A 19,838-nucleotide genomic window follows, 5' to 3' on the forward strand; every position below is an offset into this window, starting at 1 on the left:
TGTGGGGAACATCTTACCGATATGTTTAGCCTAGAAAAGTCCTGGGAAGAGCAGCCTTGTACGGGAAACAGGGGACCCTCCTGTTGCACCGGCTCCCTGGCTGTCGTCCCCGAGCCTCCTTGTTCCTGTCACTGCAGGAAAGCGTCTCCCTGTGGCATTTTGGGCTGCAGCCTTGGGGTGTTCACATGGTGCACGTGGGTGCTCTGCGACCTCGAGCCAGGCTCTCGGGCCCCTGCTGACGGGTGCCACGTGCTCAGGGCTGTGTGCACCTGGCCCAAGAAATGTCTCGTTCTCCCCAGCCGAGAACTTACACGGAGGAGGAGCTGAGCGCCAAGCTGACGCGGCGCGTGCAGAAGGCGGCACGGAGGCAGGCCAAGCAGGAGGAGCTGAAGCGACTGCACCGCGCCCAGGTAACCCCAGGAGGGGCCCCGCCCTCCTTCCAGCCAGCTTCATCCCCAGCCCCCGACGCGGGAGGCTGCAGAGGACGGGGCAGAGCAGAGGTAGATGGGGAGTCCCGGAGGGTGGCCGCTGAGTCTCGGGCCACAAGCCCCTGGCTCACTGCAGCTCCCCACAGAGCCTCACTCTGCGGGGTTGTCGGTAGAAAAAGGGAAGGGCCAAGCTCTGTGTTTCTGAGTTCCTTGAGGGGCTCCACGACCTGTCAGCCCCCGAGGGGTCTGTGACTTCCTCCCCATGGCCCGCCCCTGTCTGCAGGCCCCCCAGATCCCGGACCACCTGGATTGGGGGCGGGGAGACTAAACGTAATTTATTCACACAAAGTATTAAAAGATGCCCAAATACAGCGTGGTTCTTAAACACAGTCACCCGTGCTCAGAAAGCACTGAGACACCGGCCAGCACGCGCAGGCGCCGGCAGGCCCTCCTCCCTCTGGAGCGCGAGTCGGGCCGGTCCTCCTCCTGCACGTCCCTCCACGCGCACCCTCTGTGCACCTGACGCCGCCGGCCGCCAGGCTGGGGTTTGGACGTGTGTCGTCCCCGTGTCCCCCCCCCCCCCCCTCGTGCTCAGGACCAGCCCTGCACACACGCCAGCAGGCTCCGGCCAGTGGCCCTGTCCTAGATCTGCTTTTTCCCGGAGCAGAGAGAGGAGGCCACCATCAGACAGGTCCCGGGCTGTCGCACTCGATCCTTCCTGCAGGAGTCCAGTCCACTCCCGTGGGCTGGCCGCCTGGGCGCCCCACACACGTGGTGCAGGCTGCCGATGGGCCAGGGCTCACACGCACCCTTCACGCACGGGAGCACCTGTCCCTCTCCTCCCAGCAGCCAGGCAAGGCCAGGTGGTGAGAGACCGGTGCCCCTGTGGCTTTGTCTCCGCAGATCATCCAGCGGCAGCTGGAGCAGGTGGAGGAGCGGCAGCGGCACCTGGAGGAGAGGGGGGTCGCGGTGGAGAAGGCGCTCCGTGGGGAAGCAGGTACTGTCCGGGCGCCCGGGGCGGGCGTTCCTGCGGGAGGCCCCTGCCCACCGCCCACCCCCACGGCAGGGCTGACTGTGCGCCACCTCCGCTTTCTCTCGGGCAGGCGCCTCTGGGCCCCTGCAGCACTGAGGCTGGGGGCTTCCTGGGGCCCCGGGGGAGGAAAGCCCATCTGTGTGGGGTGGCCCCAGGCCTGCCGCCCCTCTCCGCCCTGACTGAGGCCTCGCCATCGGCCTGCAGGAAGGACTTCTGGTCCACGTCCTCTGTTGCTGGCGAGCGCTGGGCCTGCCCCCCTCCCTGCCCCGCCACTTTCTCGCGGAGAAAAGACGTGGGGAAAGGGAGCCCGAGCCACAAGGACCATCACAGAACTGCACCGGCAGGGCCCGCCCACTCCCCTCACCACCTGCTGTCCTCAGCCCCCTGGCGCCCCGCTGCCCTCGGCGCGCACAGCGGTGCAGACGCCCCGCAGAGCCCTCCACCTCGCAGGGTGCCGTGCGCCGATGCCTGCGCAGTCCGGCCACCCAGGGCCCGTGGGCAGGCGCGGGGACTGTGGGGAGCCAGCACTGAGGGGGTGCTGGGCAGGAGCCACGAGGGCCGTGGGCTGGGCAGCTGCCGACCGGGGAGGATCTCCAGCGTGCCGCGTGGCAGCCCCCCTGCTCACCAGGGAGCCTGCGGGTGGGCTCCGTGCAGTTGAGTGCGGAGAGAGCGAGGCAGTCCCCGAGTTGTCTGGAGTCCCTGTCGGTACGAGGTCTGGAAACCGCCAGGCTGGCCCGGCTGCAGCCCGACACGGGCGTGGGGGGCCTGGTTGGTGTCGGCCTCCACCAGAGCCGCATGCCTCGGCCCGCTCTGCACGGGGAACTCATCTCCTGCAGGGGCACGGGCCTCTCTGGGGCAGAGGGGCTGCAGCGCGCCGTCTGGGAGCCCAGGGGAGCCAGGGACCACAGCCAGGAACGGGGCGCTGCCAACTCGCTGGCAAGGTCCTGGGGTGGGGAGGGTGGCCTCGTCGTAGGAGCCTGGGGTTGGCTGGACGCAGGCTCTTTAGGACAGACGTTCCCCAGGGGGGTCGGGCCCGGACGTGGAAGGGGGCCTGGACACCACAGCCTTGCCATCGGCTCCGTGCTGACCTTCGGGTGAAGAGCAGGTGGCGGGTGGGGACAAGGGCAGAGTCCCTGCCTCAGCCACCAAAGGGAACGCGAGACTCCGAGGCCCTGTGGAGCCACGGGCCAGAGCCTGGCTGTGCAGCGGCCGGCCAGCTGGCCCCCGCGTCCAGGTGCAGCAGTGGCTCAGCACCCAGCCCTTGCTCCTGCCCTGCACGCCGATGGGGCTCCTGGGGAGGCCCCGCCCTCGCCACTCCCTCCCCGGCAGAAGGCCCCGGGCAGGGGCCTGGCCCACCCCTCCTTCTGCGCCTCCCTGCAGGTCACAAAAAACCAGGTGTCTGTCCAAGGAGGGAGTGAAGGGTCGCTCCGCGGGCAGGCGCCCCGGGTCTCACGGCTCACAGACGAGCTCAGGGGAGACGCCCTGCCTCCCCCGCACACACTCCGTTGCTGAGGCGCAGGTGGGCGGCCCCCCACCAGGTGCGCCCTGCTTGGCACAGCCACGTCTGCAGCGTGCCGCAGGGTCTCCACCGCAGGCTGCCGGCGGCCGAGGGGACCGGGGAAGCGCACCGTCGAAGCCTGGCCTAGGATTCCCCCCAAACCCTCCTTGTAGGTGTTTGGATAATTACCTTTTCATAAATTCATGCAGCCAGGATTTCATCTAAGTCCGTGGTTTTCAACCTCGTTTTTTAGCAGCAGAAACCCTTTTTACAAACCAAGTTACAAGTTCAAGTCTAACTCCAGAAGAATCACTCTAGAATGTTAGCAAATACAAACTGGAAAATGCAGGTGTCGGTGGAGGGCCGCCTCTACTCCCCGCGCACGTGGGGTGGGGACCCTCCAGACACACGGGCGGTGGCCGTGACGGGGAGCAGCAGGGCTGCCTCCACACTTAAATCGCTGCTGGATCCAGCGGCAGCCCACACGCTTCCTGAAGAGGGGACGCAGAGAAAGGCCTGGGCGTGCAGTGAGCACATCCCGGCGCTGCTGGAGGCCGTGGCGTGCGAGCCCCCGCCCAGAGGACCTCGAGTGGCGGGCGTGTGCTACTTGCCGGAACTGGATGAAGGAACGCGTGTCGCCCGCCCGGCACGGTCACAGGGAACGAAGACGCTCGCCAACGCGGCGGAAGAAACGGCCTTTCCCCGGCACACGGCTCAGAGTCGACGGTCTTCGGCGGACGTGAGATCGCACATCGGACTTTCGGCCGCGGCGTGTCTGATTTCAGCGTCTGCGTGAGTTGAAAGTACCTGTGAATCGGGTCTTCGGAAGACCCCTGGAACCGGAAGAGCCCTAGGGTCCCACAGAGCAGAGCGAAAGCCATGTTGTAGCCCAGGCGAACACTCCCTCTCCCGTCCGTGGAGACGGGCGTCCGTCGCAGCGCTCTGGCTGCCTTCGCACCTGCAGGCCGGAGGCCGTGCCGGGCGGTTTCAGGGTGTTTCCGCCCCCGTCTCCAGCCCTCAGCCTGGAGCATCTAGTAGTAGCCGAGGAAGGAGCTGCCTCTGATCTGCCCTTGAGTGTTTTACATCCCAGGTGGGGCCGAGTCCCCCTGGAGCTGGGACTCCCCACAAAGCCAAGGCCTCTGTCCTCACTGGTCGTTGGGGGTGTCAGCGACGATGCTGTCACCTGTGGGTCAGTGACCCACCCCCCAGCCCTGGCAGGGAGGGTGCAGCTCAGCCCTGTGTGTGCCCTGAGAGGTGCATGCGTCCTGGCCGCTCCGCTCCCCGTCTGGCTGCATCTCTGTCCCTTGCGCTCCCCGGGGGATTGCGGGGGGGCTGGTAGGGCGGGGGGGCCAGCTGTCAGGTCGTCAGGTCCAGTAACTGTCTTCACCGGTTCCTGTTGTAGACTATTGGGGAGAGTCTTGTTACAGTGGCCTCATCGACTTGCATCTGGGTGGTATGTATGGCGGCACCTGTTGCTGACACTAACCCTCTGACCACCCCCCGAGCTCCCCTTCCTCAGTCCCTGCTTACAAAGGGCAAGAAGCAATCAGCCCGGTAACTGAAGGGCAAAGCACAGGCTCTTTTCCAGCTCGGAGGAGCAGCAGGGGTCCGTGCCCCCCCGCCCCATGGGCTCCGGGGAAGAGCGAAAGTGGCTCCTGCTGCCAGGTGCCACCTGAGCTTCTTATGATCAAAGTTCGTCCGTCCCACCAACCTCGCGTCTGCACCCGGGTCCTCCTGACACCATTTTGGTGGTTTGACATCCAGCACGCACACACACACACACACACACACACTCCAGCATGACCTCACCACACAGCTTGTGGGTGGCATCCACCGGGAAGCCCACATTTCCCCGGGAGGCCTGAGTGCAAGGGGAAGTACCCCTTGGGGTTTCCATCCAACTCACTGACCTTGGGCAGTGTGGACAGGTGTCAGCCACAAGGGCCCTCCCTCTGTCCTTCTGTTCCTCTGTCCGAGGCTGACTTTGTGGGTGGGGCCCCAGGGCCACCCGTCAGCTCGAGACCTGGGAGCCTGTTAGACACGCAGGTGGCCGCTCCCCACCCCAGGCCCGCTGAATCAGAGCCCACGGGGGACCCCCAGGCCCTCTGAAGTGGGAGGGCCCCTGCCTTGGAGGCAGTCGGGGCCTGTGCTATCATTTGTACGAGAAGAGAGGGACACCGGCCCGCAAGCCTCGTCTCCAGACGCGGGCCACCTTGCCCTGGAATCTGATGCTCTGTCTAGAGTCCGGCTGCACGGCCGCTCCCACGGTGAGTGGGGCCTGCGAGCCCCACACCCTGGCCGGGCAGCCTGGCCTCCCCATCCACCCAGCCAGCTCCTTGCCTCCTGCAAGCGGCCTTAAGACTCAAACTGGCCGGCATGACCCATTCTCGCTTCCCACCGCCGCCGTCTCACCGTCCCTTTAAAACGTGCGGGCGCGGCTCTGCCATTCCCGCCGTGAGCCGCCCAGGGAGCTGCTGGGCTCCTGGCTTCGAGGCTGGGCTGGGCGTCACTGGTCTCTGCCCTCTGCCTTCGACCCCCGGCCCGTGCGGTTGTCCAGGGACGTGCGTGCCTGTGGCCATCGAGACTGCAAAAGGGCTGATGCTTCCCCTCTGATTAACAGACCCCATTTCTTCTCTAATGTCCTCTCCTGCCTCCTCCTAACAGTCCCAGGGGGTGTTTGTGTCGCTTCCAAGTGAGTCTCAATGTGTGAAAATGTTTTGTTTTGTCTTGTTTTGTCTTGTTTTAATTCAGAATCTCCTGGAAGGCTCTGTGAAACCCATGTCTTTGGGGTTATAGTCACCCTTCCCTCCCAGTTCACTGAGTGCCCCCGCGTGTGGCTTAGCTGTATCTGTCCCCGTTGCATGAGCGACGTGTCACCGGCTGCTTCCATGTCCCTGTCCCTGAGCTCCGTCTACGAGCTTTTCAGGTTTAGAATTCCAACAGATTGCAGGGGGAGGTGAAATCGATTTTAAAACAAGAAGCTCAGTGTGTCTCCTGAACTACGGAATGCCTGGCAGTCCCTCTCCTGGACTGTCGCCGTCTCGTCGCTCCTTCTCCGGCTCCTGTGGCTCCTGCCTGACAGTCAGACTTGTCCGTGGCTTCTGACCGCCACGCAGAAACAGGAGAGGTGCTCCTCCCAGAGGACGTCCCGGTGTCCCCGGGCAGAGGGCCCTGCTCCAGCGGCCCCAGAGGAGCCGGGACCAGGGTCGGTCCCTTTCAGACCCTGCCAGTGCTCCTCCCTGGGACTCTTGGCCAGAGTCATTATCTGGGGGAAGAAATTACCCTGCTGAGCGTGGAGGCCTGGAAGGTGGGCCCTGATCGCTCCTCTGGCCCTGCGTCTCCTCCCCGAAAGGCTGCACACAGCCCGCCGCTGGGCTGGCTCCGTGGTTCACAGTTGTGAGCACACAGAACAGAGTTTATTCTTCTGCTATTTGTTCATTGTAGTACCATGTTTCCATACAAACAGCTTCATATCCGCGTTGGCCCCACCCCGCACACACCTAATTTTCAGAGAACACAAATGGCTCCGAAATATAGCCCGAGGCCTGGACGTGGTCTCTCACCGCCCCGGCGACCCCGGGTGGGAGGCCTGGCTGGGGCCCTGGGCTGCCCCCTGCCCTCCCTCTGGGTCTTCCTGTCCTGTTCGCCCCTTTGGTCTGATGTTGGCAGCACCAGCTCATCTCTCCGGGCTGAGCCTTGACCTGGCTCTGTCTCTGCTTAGGAGCTTTGGGGTCCCAGTGGTTCCCCAGCATTCTCCTGTGTCTGTGCGTGGATGTGCACACGTGTGTGTGAGCCCACACGGGCGTGCTGGGTCTCAAGTCCTCGGTACTGTCTTCTTTTCCTTTTCCTTTTTTTTGTGTTCATTTTTCTGGAGATCCATTCTGTAGTCAGTTTCATTCCTCACGGCGTCCCTTGGCCCTGTCATCTGTGTGCAGACGGGCCGCGCTGCCGCCCGGCGCCCAGCCAGCCTGACCCCTCAGTGGGGCCGCAGTGTTTGTCGCTGCCCTGACTCGGGACCGGCCCTCATGTCAGGCCTGGCACCAGCGCTGAGCCCAGACAGAGCCTCCCTGGCTGGAGGAGTGAGAACAGTTATGCACAATCTTGGTCGGCCAGAGCTGGCTGATCCTCCTGTCCGCAGGCTGCACAGAAGGGAAAGTCCGTGAGAGCCCCACTCCTTGCACCTGAACCTCAGGACAGTCTCCGAGCCCCGGGCAGGCAGCTTTCCACACATTTAACCAGGTGTGTCCCCAACGTGCCTTAGGAAGAGCAGAAGCCTGGCGCCGTCTGTGGCCTGAAGCAGGTAGACTGCCTTGCTGCAGCACTGGGCCAGTTAACAGTGCATACAGCTGCGTGACCGCCAAGCACACGCGTGAGGAGTGGCAGTCATCAGGTGAGACGAGGCCCGTGTGTGGCTGCCCGCAGGGACTAGCTGCTCAGGGAGGAGGAGCCTCGAACACATCTGAGGAGGAAGTGCCCCTTGCCACCTAGCACACCGTGGAGGCCAAGAGGAGGCAAATGAGAAAGAACCTCTTCCTCCCAGCGGGGTTTCCCCGAAGTGTCGCTGGGAGGACAGCCCTGAGCTCTGGGGCGTTTGGGAGGTGTGCGTGCCCAGGCCTGCCGCGGTGTGCCAGAAGGGCAGGGGGCAGGGGGTTGTGCCTGAAGAGGGTGCTGGTGCACCGTGTTCCAACGGGGAATTCTGTGTTTTCACACGGAAATGCAGGTGTAAGTGGTGGCTCAGCCTGTGAAAAGCCCACTTTCCTCATGACGCTTGTATGTGGTGTTGAGCCCTCTGATCCCTGGCCACAGCCAGCCATCCTGCGGGAAGAGCAGCAGCCTGGGCCGGGACCTCGGGGACCCGCTCAGCTCCCTTCCGGTCGGCCCCTCACCCTGCTGGGCCAGCCACCGGCTGGACGCTGGCCTGTGGCTAGAGCAGGACCCTGGGCTGGGCCCATCCGGGCTGTTGCCTCACCCTCACCCCTCCGCGTGAGAAACACACCAGATCCTTCTCCGAGCCCCAGCCTCAGGGGCTCTGACAAGCAGAGGGACAGGAGTCAGGCTGGGTGTGCGTGCATTTTGTGTGGACATCCAAGTCAGTCCTGAGTCTTGGCTGGTGGTTGGTTTCCTGTCAGCTGACAGGGCGGGGGAAGGGTGCGGGGCTAGGGGTCAAGTGTCTCAGACAAAGCCTGTCGGAGGAAGTCGGAGGAAGATGGACACAGAACAGACAAGTGCAGAGAAGGGGTTGCCAGAGGATCTCCCGCCTTTCCCCGCCACCGGCTCTGCAGCCTCAGGCCGCATGAGAGGCCGCGCCCCGAGCGAGGCTGTGCAGGCCACAGGCAGCGTGGGAGTGCGGTGGGCACCCCACCTGGGAGGGCGAGGCCTGGCTCAGGCCCCGGCTTCACGAAGTCCCCGCCAGGCCACATGCTCGCTGGGCCTCTGTGGAGACTGCAGGGCGGGTGACCGCGCCACCCGACCAGGCCTGGGCGTGGCTGTCCAGCTGCAGCCAGGAGCCACCTGCCGAGAGACCCCTCCCCGCTCTCCCGGTGCTTTTCGGGGCAGACTCTCAGTTCAGCACGGGAAGGCGAGCCTGGGTCTCGGCCATGTTCAGGCTCTGGGAGCCTCGGACGCCCGCTTCGCAGGAGAGGTGCGGGGCCTCTCAGGGGCCACACAGGAAGGGCCCGTGACACGCAGAGCCGGCTGCATCCGGGCTGCCTGCCGCCCCGGGGACGGGCCAGATCCTGCCTCCCTGGGCACTGGTTCTCCGCTGCTCCTAACAGAGTTCTCCACTGCTCCACGGCCAGTGGTCACCTCGAGGAGGACGTGCCGCTGCAGAGGGGACAGCCTGCTCGCTGCCCAGGTGCGCTGGCGGCCAGGCAGGGAGGGTGGGAAGCCCCCGCCAGGACCGAGTCCCTGAGTCACTGTGGAGTAGGTTTGAGAGGGTGAGACAGGGTGGCTGTTACAAAGGAACAGAACACCAGTATTTAAAATTCCTGACCTGTTTGCCGTGAGCTCGACGCCATCTTCTCCCCGACCAGGGCCTCCACCGCCCACGCTCGCTGCGGCTGCGGCTGTGCACGACCCCCGTCGGACTCGAGCTTCCCGCCGGTTTTCACCCCTTGGCTTCTTGTTAAAACCTCCCTTATCGGCTGCATTTCCTGATTATTGAACTAGTGTAGACTGTAGACATTCCAGAGCACGCAGAAAAGTCTAGAAAGCCAGAGCCACACGGCGTGGGCCCACCAGCTCCCCTCAGGTGGCCCTCCCGCCCTCCGCCCCTGCCTGTGGCCTCGGTGATGGGTCGCTGTCGCTGCTTTCCAGACCCTTGCTTCACCCAGTGCTCCCCGTTCTGACTGCATTTCCCGGCTTCTGCTCTGAATGTTCTGCGAGGCCCTTTCTCCTCTGTGCGTGGGGGGGCCTCTGAGGGTCCGGCTGGAGGGAGCTGCAGGCGGTTCCCTGTGAGACGCATGCGGGCACACGGTTCCGCACGGTGCCTGCGTGTCCCGTCCCTGTGCCCTGCACGTGGGTGGGATCTGCCCGCGTGTCCGCAGCACGGGCTCTGCGCTTTTGTCGCAGGGGAGGGTGAAGGCAGTCCAGCGCTCAGCGCGTCTGCTGAGAGAGGAGCAGTGCCCGTGCCCGCTCGAGGCGGTGGTCACGGGCGTGTCTGCCGAGAGCACTGGGTGGGACCAGCATCTCGCACACTCGCACCCGCAGCTCTGGCTGCAGCCCTGAGTTTCACCCGAAACCAGACGCGCACACACAGCCCCGGGGAGGCCACTCAAGGGCTCGGGGTGGGGGGAGAGACTCGGGGCCGGGGGCTGTCCTGCCGCACAGCAGGGGCCCTGAGCCAGGCGTGTGTCTGTCTGGTGGCTGGAGCAGGCTCACTGCTCACACCATGTCCCCGTGGTAAAGCCACCGCTCACCTGCCGGCCCCAGAGGCCCCGGGTGTGTCTGCTGGGCGTGCCCCTGTGGTTCTGTGATGGTCCCTGCTGAGCCCCCCCCACCGCCCCGAGGCACCGTCCGCTGTCAGCCCCCGAGGCGTCTCTGCACCCTGGCCTCTCCCGGCCGCCCCGTCCACGGCTGTCAGTGTCGGCGTGTCCTGTCTCACAGCCCAGAGTGTGGCAGTCTCCCTGCTGTGGTGCTGGACCCCTCTGTGCAGATGGGAGGAACAGGAGAAAGGGGGTGGCTCTCGCTGGCACATGGGGACAGCGAGTCGGACATGGGCGAGCGGCTCGGCGGTCCGAGCATCGCACCTGTCAGAGCAGGGCAGGCCGTCCCAGAGGGCCGCCGCTTCCTGTGGCTGCGACCGTGGCCGGTGGCCTGCCTGAGCTCAGCTCCACCGGAGCATGCGTGTCTGTGAGCGCAGGCGCGGGCTGGGTGGGCCGCCCGGGGTCACCTTTGGCAAACTGAGCAGCAGGCTGCTCCGCAGAGGCCGGCTGACCTGCCCCGGGGCTTCGGGCGTTTTTGAGGAGGAAACCCAACACCCGAAACTCAGGAGGCCCCTGTGTGGTGACCCCAGCACCACTGCCCCTCAGTGAGGACTGGAGGGAGGAGGAGCAGCCCCACCGGGAGCCGCCCCCGAGCCGGTCTGCGCGTCCTCGTCCCCATGTGGGAGGAGGACTCAACTCATGTGTAGACTTTGTTCCCTTGTTTCTGCTTTTCCATTTCTTGTATTTTTCCTTTTCCTCCTGTTGCTCCTTTCTCACTTTGATGCTTTTTGTCCTCTGCTTGTTTTTGTTTCACCGTCCCCCCTCCCCGCCCCATCTCTCTCCTCTCCCACACTCCTCTCCTCTTCCGTGTGTCTTTCTCCGCCGCCTCCTCCTCTTCCTTGTTTGGTCCTTTTTGAAGTCGAGCCCAGTGGCGGGACTCCACGGCGTAGACCTCTCTCCTTCTGCCCTTGCTGTGTCCAGGAAGGTAACGTAACCCCCGTCCCCACCGCCTCTCCAGCCATAGTAGCACTAGTGGAAGAGGGACCCACTGCCCAGCTGTCTCTCTCTCTCTCTCTCTCTCGCTCTCTCTCTCTGACCCCTGAGAGCCCTGTTCCAAACTCCATGAGTGTGCGGCAGTTTCTGACAAGGCACAGTATCCCTTGGACTGTCTCAGGGGAGGACGGGGTGTGGAGGAAGCCAGGGGCCTCCAGGCCAAGCAGAGAGTCCCAGGACGTGGCTCCGCCGTTCGTGGTCGGGCCGTTCTGTCCCCAGCCCAGCAGGTAGAGGGGCCAGGAGCACGGGCAGTTTGCACCGGTGGCGTCGAGGAATACTGTCCTTCAAAGACTGGTCAATGCAGATGCCCGAGTTCCTCCCCCGAACCACCACCAAAGCACACTTCTCTGCCCCGTGTCTTGCCGAGTGTGTGTGTGTGTTCTAAGTGTGTCCGACCTGAAGTCTTTTGTGGTGATGAGACTGTCGTTGCCGAGGCATGTGGGGAGGGCGGGCAGTGTGGCCATGACTAACCTCGCTAACCTCCCCCCCCGCTCTCATGCCGCTCACCTCTGACTCTCACCTGCCCCCTCCCCACGTGCCTTTGCTCATTGGCTGTGAACAGTGTCTACCAAAGCTCATGAATGGTGTTTGGGTGTCTCCCATGGAATTCGGGGGCGGGGGCAGGCGGGAGAGACCGCCCGGTGCGCTTACAGCTTGTCACCCGGGACGGCTTGCATGCCTCGGGGCCCCACCCTGCGCGGGCACGCGGGCACACTGTGCAGAGACGCTCAGAAAGGGGTGCGTGGAACTGACCGTGGGCTGCTTTACCGGCCCCAGAACCAGGTCTGTCGGGGTTGGGGGGAGCGCCCAGACCCTCCAGCACACACTCCACAGCAGCAGGCTCGGCCGGTCCTGCAGGCAGGGCTCAGGGTCAGGGCTTCCCCGCAGGGCACCGCTGCACGCATGCACGCCTGGGCACCGTGCACAAGTCCACTGCCCCCCGCCCCCCCACAAGTGTGGCCCCTGTCCCTGCCTCTGCAGAGCGAGGCCCTTGGGAAGACCGACTGGCCTGGGCCTCACGGGTGTCAAGCAAACACCACAGTAGGAGGAGAGGTGGCTTTGACCAGTAGTGTGCCAGGGAGTCAGGCGTGAAGACTCTAGGAGAGCCGTGAGCGAGGAGCTGGGCGCATGAGGGCTGCCCCTCCTGGGCGGGCACTCCCTGTGTTTCTGAACTTGGCCGTACCCAGGACAGAACCTCCAGCCCAGCAGCCCTAAAGCAGGGAGCGCCTCGGAAAGTTCCCCAGTCTTACTGCCTCTTCAGCCGGGCCGGTGGACAGGCTCCGGGACCCCACGGACGTCCCGAGGCTCCGCGTGAAGTGGTTGGGTGCACGTAAATGCGTCTCTTCCTCAGAAGAGAGCCCCCAGCTCTCCTGAGAGCCCCAGAGCGGTTTGTGGTCTGAAAGCACTGAGGAGCCAGTGACGTGGTCTGTCGCATGCCTTCGGGCAGCACCTCACTGGGGCTTTCTTGTGCTCCCAGGGAAAGGAGTTTCCCCTCTTTGGGCAGTTTGATCCCTTAGGTCTTCCGTCCGCCCTCCTGCCGCGGTCGAGCTGGGCAGAGCCAGGCTGCCCCTGGGGGCGACGCCAGCAGCACAGTGCTGGGGCGGATCGGAGCGGTGTGCCCCCTCGTTTAGTCTGGGGTCTGCCGGTGCTGCTCTGCCCTCGGCGAGGAGCCTGGGACGGACTGCCCAGCCAGTGCAGGACCCTGGGAGTGTGTCTGGGCAGGGCGAGAGGAAGGTGGGGCCCCGAGGGGGCAGCACCCAGAGGAGCTGAGGGTAGCAGGGGCAATGTGAAAGGAGGCCGAGTGTGGTGCCCAAACTCACACCTGCCTCGGTCCGGAGGCTTAGTGTGCACCAGTGCCAAACGAAGGTCAAGTGAATGAGCAAGGAACAGGAGGGCACAGCCCTTAGCACACGTGGAAGGAAACCACTGAGCAGGACGGGCCACCGGGACCTGGTGGCCAGGTCCTGAGGGGCGAGGGCCAGGCCCGGGCAGGACAAGCGGGAAGCACAGGTTCCGCTAGGCCCCAGCTGGGCGTGCCCTCCGGGGCGGCAGGCAAACTGGACCTGGCTTGGGCGGTTCCGGCAGCATCTCGCTCTGCTCTCTTTGCACATTTGCCCCAGTGCAGTGCCTCCTGCTGGCCAGGTGGACAGCCCGCCTGGTGCACCTGACACGCCCTCCCCCTGCAGGCATGGGCAAGAAGGACGACCCCAAGCTGATGCAGGAGTGGTTCCGGCTGGTGCAGGAGAAGAACGCCATGGTGCGCTACGAGTCGGAGCTGATGATCTTGTGAGTGCCTGGGGGTGGGGCGGGCCCACCAGGGTGCGTGGGTGAGCTCGGTGCCTCTCATGGCAGGAGCACAGCTCCATCCTGACTTGGGGGGTGAGGAGACAGGGTCCCCGAGTCACTGCTGCTTATCTCCCTCCCCGTGCCCACCTCCCAGTGCCCGGGAGCTGGAACTGGAGGACCGGCAGAGCCGGCTGCAGCAGGAGCTGCGGGAGCGGATGGCCGTGGAAGGTAAGAGGGACAAGGGTGGGCCGCCCCGGGAAGGCTGGGCAGGGGGCTGCGGCCTCCCGCCCCGCAGGCCTGACGCCACTGCCACTGCCACTGCCCAGACCACCTGAAGACAGAGGAGGAGCTGTCGGACGAGAAAAGGATCCTGAACGAGATGCTGGAGGTGGTGGAGCAGAGGGACGCCCTGGTGGCCCTGCTGGAGGAGCAGCGGCTGCGGGAGAAGGAGGAGGACCGGGACCTGGAGGCCGCCATGCTATCTAAGGGCTTCAGCCTGAACTGGTCCTGAGCGCCCGCCACACACACTGGCCGGTCCTCGGCGTCCGCCAACCCAGCTGGGCCCTACAGACCGCCCGGCCGAGAGCCGAGCAGGCCAGCACCTCCTGGGCGTCCAGCGCCTCTGGAGCAGCAGCCAGGCGTCTGTGCGGAGCGGAGCCCGGTGGAGGCGACTACCCGAGGGGCTCTGCCTCCTTCAGGAGGCTCGTCCGACTCCCCCCAAGGGTGTGCAGGTCATGAGGGCAGTGGTGCCACACTCCGGGAGAAGCGAGGACTGCGAGGTCCCCCTGGACGCGCAGGGACCTGCACCCCTCCGTGTGCAGCCACGGGCGACGAGGGAAGCAAGCGGCTGCCTCTGTGGGGCCGGTGGCCGCCAGAGCGCACCCGCACAGAGGAGGGGGCTGTCTTCACGGCCCGGAGCGCCACCAAAGAGACGAAGGAGACAGCCCAGGGGGCTGCCTGTGAGCTGAGACCAGAAGGGGCCACGGCCAGCCAGGCTGCCGCCGGCCCTGCATTGCTGGGAAGCTGAGGGGCCCCGTGTCCAAGTTCAACATGCAAGCAAGGAGGACCCACGAGGGGCCTGCTCCCAGCTCCACACCACACACTGGACTCCACGTGGCCAAACGCCCCAGGTCCGGCCCCGACTGGGCCCGAGGCCTGTGTATTGCTGCATTTTGCTTTTAGTTCACAACTGTTTTAACACTGGAAAAGCCTGACCCTGGGCGACGACGCACCAGGCCCCGCGGACAGGGCGGCGCGGCCGCCGTCCCGGGCGGGAGTCACCCTGCTGGTGTTTTCCTGCGTTTGCACATCGAAATGAAGCTGACAATCCAGCAAGACACTCAGACGCTTCGGACTCTTTTTGTCGATTATTTTTTTAATACTTGAAAAAGAAAGACTTCCTTTTTATATCTTTACTAGGGACACTGACCACCTAGCATCTGGTGTGGGCGTGGCGGGCATCCCCGGTCGCTGCCCGAGCGCTGGTCACACCGTCTGCTGATTCCCCTTCCTCACGGCACCCTGTCCCCCCGGCCCGGGGGCCCCGCTCCCAGCGCCTCTGTGTCCCCCACCCCCACCCGGTACCATGTCCTCATGCTGGCGCCAAACCTGATGCCAACACCACCTGTCAGGAGGACGTTTGAGCACAGTGTGCGGCCGCCTGTCTCTCCCAGTGGGAGCCCCGGCTCTGCAGAACCCATCTTCTTCGCTGTTTTTGGTGCCAGGGTTTTTCACCTCCCGCAGCATGCTTATTGGAGAAAGTTGGGGGCGGGCCCTCTTGCAGGCTGGCCTCCTCCGTGCCTGGTGGGCCCACCTGATGGGGATTCCCTCCGCCCAGCCTCAGACCCAACCAGAGAGACAAGCAGTGAGGGCCGAGCTATCAGGGTTCAGGTTGGTCTCTCCAGGCCAGACCCCTCAGTTCCTGGGTCTTCCTGGGGAGACAAGGGGTGATTCCTCACGGCTCAGCTGCAGCGTGAGGAGGCCCAGGGCGGCCAGGCACCACTCGGCCATGCACAGAACTAACCCACCCGTGCGAGGCCAGTCTGGGGGTCCTCCAGCCGACTCCCGTGCAGAGCGGCCAAAGTCCAGAGAGCAGAGCCCGGCGGCTCATCCAGGCCACCTGGAGGCAGGCGGACCGGGCATCTGTGCCGAACCCGGACTTCGTGGGGAACCACACTGTGCCTCACCGCGAACAGCCGTGCTCACCACAGGGGAGCAGAGCGCCTGCCTCGCCCCTCCCGCCGCCCCAGCGCCACCGGCCCCTCCTGTGGGTGGCCGGATGCTGCCAGCCGCCCGCACAGGTCTGCCTCCTGCCCTGCTTGCGGCGAGGCCGGCAGACTTCTGTTTTATTCTCTTTTCTAGAAAAGGGCGAGGAGGTATTCTAGGTTCCACCTTTAAAACCCAACCTTCCATCAGGTCGGACCTAGGACAGGACCTTTGTCGCCCGTGTGGCCTTTTGCAGACCCTCCGCCTCTCGGAGGCTTGGAGCCTGGCTGCGCCCCGGGAGAGACGCCACTCCCGGACCCCACGTCAGGGGCGCCGTGTGCAGGGCAGTGGAAGGGGCGTGGCCCGATGCCATGGGGCGTGAGGTGTTGCAGTCTGCCCGTGCTGCCGGCCCGGGCTGCCCCCTTCTGGAGCGCACACGGCTCCCTCCCGTCCCTGCAGCGGGGCTGAGGACTTCGCCAAGAAGCTTTAAAAACCCAAGAGCCTGTACGGGGCTCCCCAGCACTCCACTCCACACGACACTCTTTTTAAAGCTCCCGTTTTGTAACCACTAGTTTGCAGTCTGTTTAGAGCCCTGGCTGGCGACGTGCGGCATGGTGTGTGCTCCAGCCCTGGGAGTGCACGCACGCCACGCAGGCGGGGCTTCCTCCGGAGGGGTGGGTCCCCTGGAAGGCTGGGAACGGTCGGGCGTCTGTGGAGATGCCCGAGGTCAAGGGAGCTCAGACACACCGACGCCATGGGTGGCTGCAGTGCCCCCGCCCGAGCCCGAGTCGCCGTGGTGGGGGTCGGCAGCAGGCCCGAGCCCCAGGAGCCAACTTCCAGCTTCTTCGACCAGCAGTGACAGACGCTTCCTCCAAAAGAGATTTTTCGGTGGGGCAGGAAGTCCGCTGAAAGAAAGAAGTTCCTGAAGTAACAACTGAGCTACAAAGGGGAGTGGGTCGTTTCATGCGCAATAAATGTTTTCAAAGAAGTGCGGCGTGTGTTCAGTCACTGTGCCGGACCCCCACTCCTTCCCCGGGGGCTGGAGCCTGTGCGAGCCATTTCATGGTGGCGGGTGTGGGTGTGTGCGAGGCCGTTACGGAAGACAGCTTTTTCTCCTTTCCAGTCCGTGGTTTTCCGCCCAAGGTGGTGAGCAGCTGCTCCTCAAGGATGAAGCCCAACACAAAATTATAAATTTACTTAAAACACTGAGATTGTTTGTGATTACGTGTCACGATATATTCCATGTGTGGCCCCAGACCACTCTTCTTCCTCCAGTGTAGCCCAGAGATGCTGAAGGTTGGACAGCCCTGAGCGAGTCCACAAGCCAGAGTGGCCCTGTGTCCCCGCAGCCTGCAGGCCGGCCTGGCTCTGGCCTGGGACACAGCCGGCCTGAGAGCCAGCCCTGTGGGGCCCACGGCCCCCGCCAGCGTCCCCAAGGACACTTGGCATCCGGGCTGTGGGGAGCCAGCATCACCCGCCTCCAGTGGACACTCCCCGAGAGGGAAGGTGATTCCCCTGGAAGTGCTGCACTTGGCTACAAGGAGCCCCCGGGCTGCTTTCCCTGGCAGAGGCACTGCGGCTGCCCCTCCCCCGTGCGCTGGCCAGGCAGGAGCACCGGGCTCCTCCCAAAGGCATGATGCTTCCCCAGGGGCGGGGACAAGAGCAACACGGTGACCGGTGGGCGCCAGCGAGCCTCGCCAGCCTGGAGGGCAGCCGGCTCTGCTGCCAGTGGTCCCAGAGAGGAGGAATGAGCCCGTGGGTGCCAGATACCACGTCCTAGGAACCGCGGTGCCGGCTGGTGTGAGTGCACTTGGCCCCAGTTACTGGAAGGAAAGACGGGCTGGGGAGTGGGCCTGAGGGGAAGAAGAGGCGCTTGGAAGTGCTGCGTGGTGGGTCCCGGTCACTTCTTACCCCTCCCAGCAACCCCTGGGTCGGAACTGGATGCAGGCAGGGTTTGGCTGCCGCTCAGGCACCCTGGTGGCAGGAAATGGGGACTGTGGGTTTAGGCCAGGCACCCCAGGGTGGGCCTGTCACAGGCACGTCCTCCCTTTCCAAGAAACAGCCACGTCTGAATGCTGTGTTCCCGTCACAGAAGTCAGAGTGGAAAGAGACACTGGGCGGATGTGCCGCTTTATTCCACTTCCTGAGCTACTGGACGGGCCGTGGGAGGCAGCCCTCCCCCTCTCGGTAGCTGCTGCACAGAAGGCCTTCTGCCCGCGGGCTCGGCGCGGAGCCCGTTGGGTGGACGAGGCGGGGACGCTCCCAGAGCCCTGCTGCTGCCTCGCTGGGCCGCCTTTCGTGACAGCCCCGCCCCCTGCCCTGTGCTGGACCCGGCCCTGTGGGCGGCCCCCGTGCCGGCTGCCTCGGCCTGAGAAGCCCCGGTGCCAGGACAGCCAGGGAAGGGGAGGTGGCATGCGTGCTGTGACACACACGCGCACACTCGCACACCCGCTCCTCCCGTGCCTAGTGTGGCTTTTCTGGACAGGGTGGGGCCCGCTGGGCTGGTGGCCGGAGCCGGGCAGGATCCAGGTCGAGGGTCCCCCTGTCACCCACCATCAGCCTGGGCCCAGGAGACCGCAGTCGTGCCGGCCCGTCCCCAGGGCGGTGGACAGCACGTCCCCCAGGCCCAGGAAAGGGCCTCCAGAGCGGAGCCAGCCCGCTCACACAGCCATCATGGCGTAATGGCAGCTGCTGGTGTCTGACCACGCAGGGAGGGCGACAGGGGCGTGCGGCGTGGGACTTGTCCCTGCCTCTCGCCACTGCGGACGTGGTCTTGGGCACCTCGCTTAACAGGCCGGTGCCTTCCTCCTCCATCTCACCTGGGGCTGGGGCCCCTGGGACCAGCCTGGGGAGGGCCACACATTAAGGGCTTCAGACTCGAACCAGACCCAGTGTGGGTGCAGAGACGCCCTTCGAGGCAGAAGGGCACCCACCTTGAGGAACGGTAAGAAGCCTCACAGGGATGAGGCGGGAGGAGCTCCTAGCGCTGCCAGGGCCAGCTCCCAACTGCCCGAGGTCATCTCGGGTCCTGGGCGTTTGCTGTTAATTACTTTAAATGCTAGGCCAGCCCTGGCTGGGGTGTCTCAGTGGATTCAGTGCTGGCCTACAAACCAAAGCGTCACCGGTTCAATTCCCAGTCAGGGCACATCCCTGGGTTGGGCGAGTGAGAGACAACCACACATTGAAGTTTCTCTCCCTTTCTTCCTCCCTCCCTTTCCCTCTCTATAATAAATAAATAAAATCTTTTTAAAAAGCTGGGCCGAATCCTCTGTTCCAGGAACTGACTTACTAGATACAGGCCCTGCAGACCGGCAAGGATCCCAGAACATCAGCTGAGCTGCCGCTGGCTGCATATGTACCTGGGGCTGGACACGGGTCAGCACTCTCAGCCCATGGGGACGCCTCTGGCTTTTCCCTGCTGCCTCCCCCCAGCCCAGAAGGGGAGCCTGGGCTGGCGACCCCAGGGTGTCTCTCCGGAGGAGCCTGGAAGACGGGAAAGCAGCCCGAGGCCCCGCCACCGTCCCCTGGGGGACACACAGCAGGAGCGAGGAGAGAGGACTGAGTTTCGGGAGGAGGGGAGCACCCCTCCTTGCCGACGTGGCGCTGGCTCCACAGAAACTGGGACGGGCGCTGCCGACTCCGCCCAGGACTTTGAGTCACGCGAGCCACAGCAGGAGACGCACACACGGAACGTTCCTTTCTCCTGTGGCATGGGGTGGGGGGTGGGGCGCGCACCGTGCACCCTCCCCTGTTCGCCCTCCTGTGGCCAGCACCCAGAAGAAAGTCAGTCCTCTTTTCTCTGTTGTGAAAGAGGGTCATCTGTCCCCACTACAAGCAAGCTCACTCGGTGGCACAGGATGGGCCTTCCCCCAGGCCCAGCACCAGGGCCACCTGCCCAGGGGCCTGCCCAGCAAGTGTCCCCAGGGGCGACAGAGCCCTTCTCCGGCTCTCACCTGCTCTGCGGGGCAGTGAGGACCCTCCTCCTCCCCTCCCCCCGCAGCTGGCAGGGGGCTGCAGGTTTGGGTCCAGACCGTGTGTAAAGCCAGAGTCACGTCAGAGCAGGTCAGAGTCTCTTTGCTGGTCGTGCCTTTGGTCTGTGGAAAACGCTGCTCCTGCAGGGGCACAAGGAAGCCAGGTGGGCACATCCGTGTCCTGGCAGGAAAGGGCGGGCAGAAACGCCGTCGTCTCTCCCCCGCTTTCTGCCCAGGCGGAGGACAGCCCTGGCCCCACCAGCACAACGAAGCCCTTCACCTGCCCCTGCGTGACCTGTTGGGACCAGAAGTGCCCATTCCCCAGGCCCCAGGGAGCGGACACTATCAGATGGCCCTGAGCAGGGCGCAGCCCACCCCCACCAGAGCTTGGGTGACGGGGGAGGGGGGCCGCCTGGCCTCCCTGCAGCCCCACCTGTGTGC

At 64.7% G+C, this 19,838-nt stretch overlaps 1 protein-coding gene across 1 annotated transcript in view; it reads left to right on the top strand.

Annotated features, from left to right (window-relative positions):
- The window catches only part of MICAL3 (microtubule associated monooxygenase, calponin and LIM domain containing 3), a 133,284-nt gene extending 116,870 nt beyond the window's left edge, over positions 1-16,414 (top strand). Inside the window, exons 36-41 of the mRNA XM_036011128.1 lie at positions 300-410; positions 1,332-1,425; positions 10,802-10,867; positions 13,122-13,221; positions 13,376-13,449; positions 13,548-16,414. Coding sequence (XP_035867021.1) covers positions 300-410; positions 1,332-1,425; positions 10,802-10,867; positions 13,122-13,221; positions 13,376-13,449; positions 13,548-13,732 — 630 coding nt within the window. The 3' untranslated portion in view covers positions 13,733-16,414. The remainder of the gene's footprint in view (positions 1-299; positions 411-1,331; positions 1,426-10,801; positions 10,868-13,121; positions 13,222-13,375; positions 13,450-13,547) is intronic.
- Positions 16,415-19,838: the final 3,424 nt, after the last annotated feature.

This window comes from Phyllostomus discolor, chromosome 11, assembly GCF_004126475.2.
Source record: "Phyllostomus discolor isolate MPI-MPIP mPhyDis1 chromosome 11, mPhyDis1.pri.v3, whole genome shotgun sequence".
NCBI classification, from domain to species: Eukaryota; Metazoa; Chordata; class Mammalia; order Chiroptera; family Phyllostomidae; genus Phyllostomus; species Phyllostomus discolor.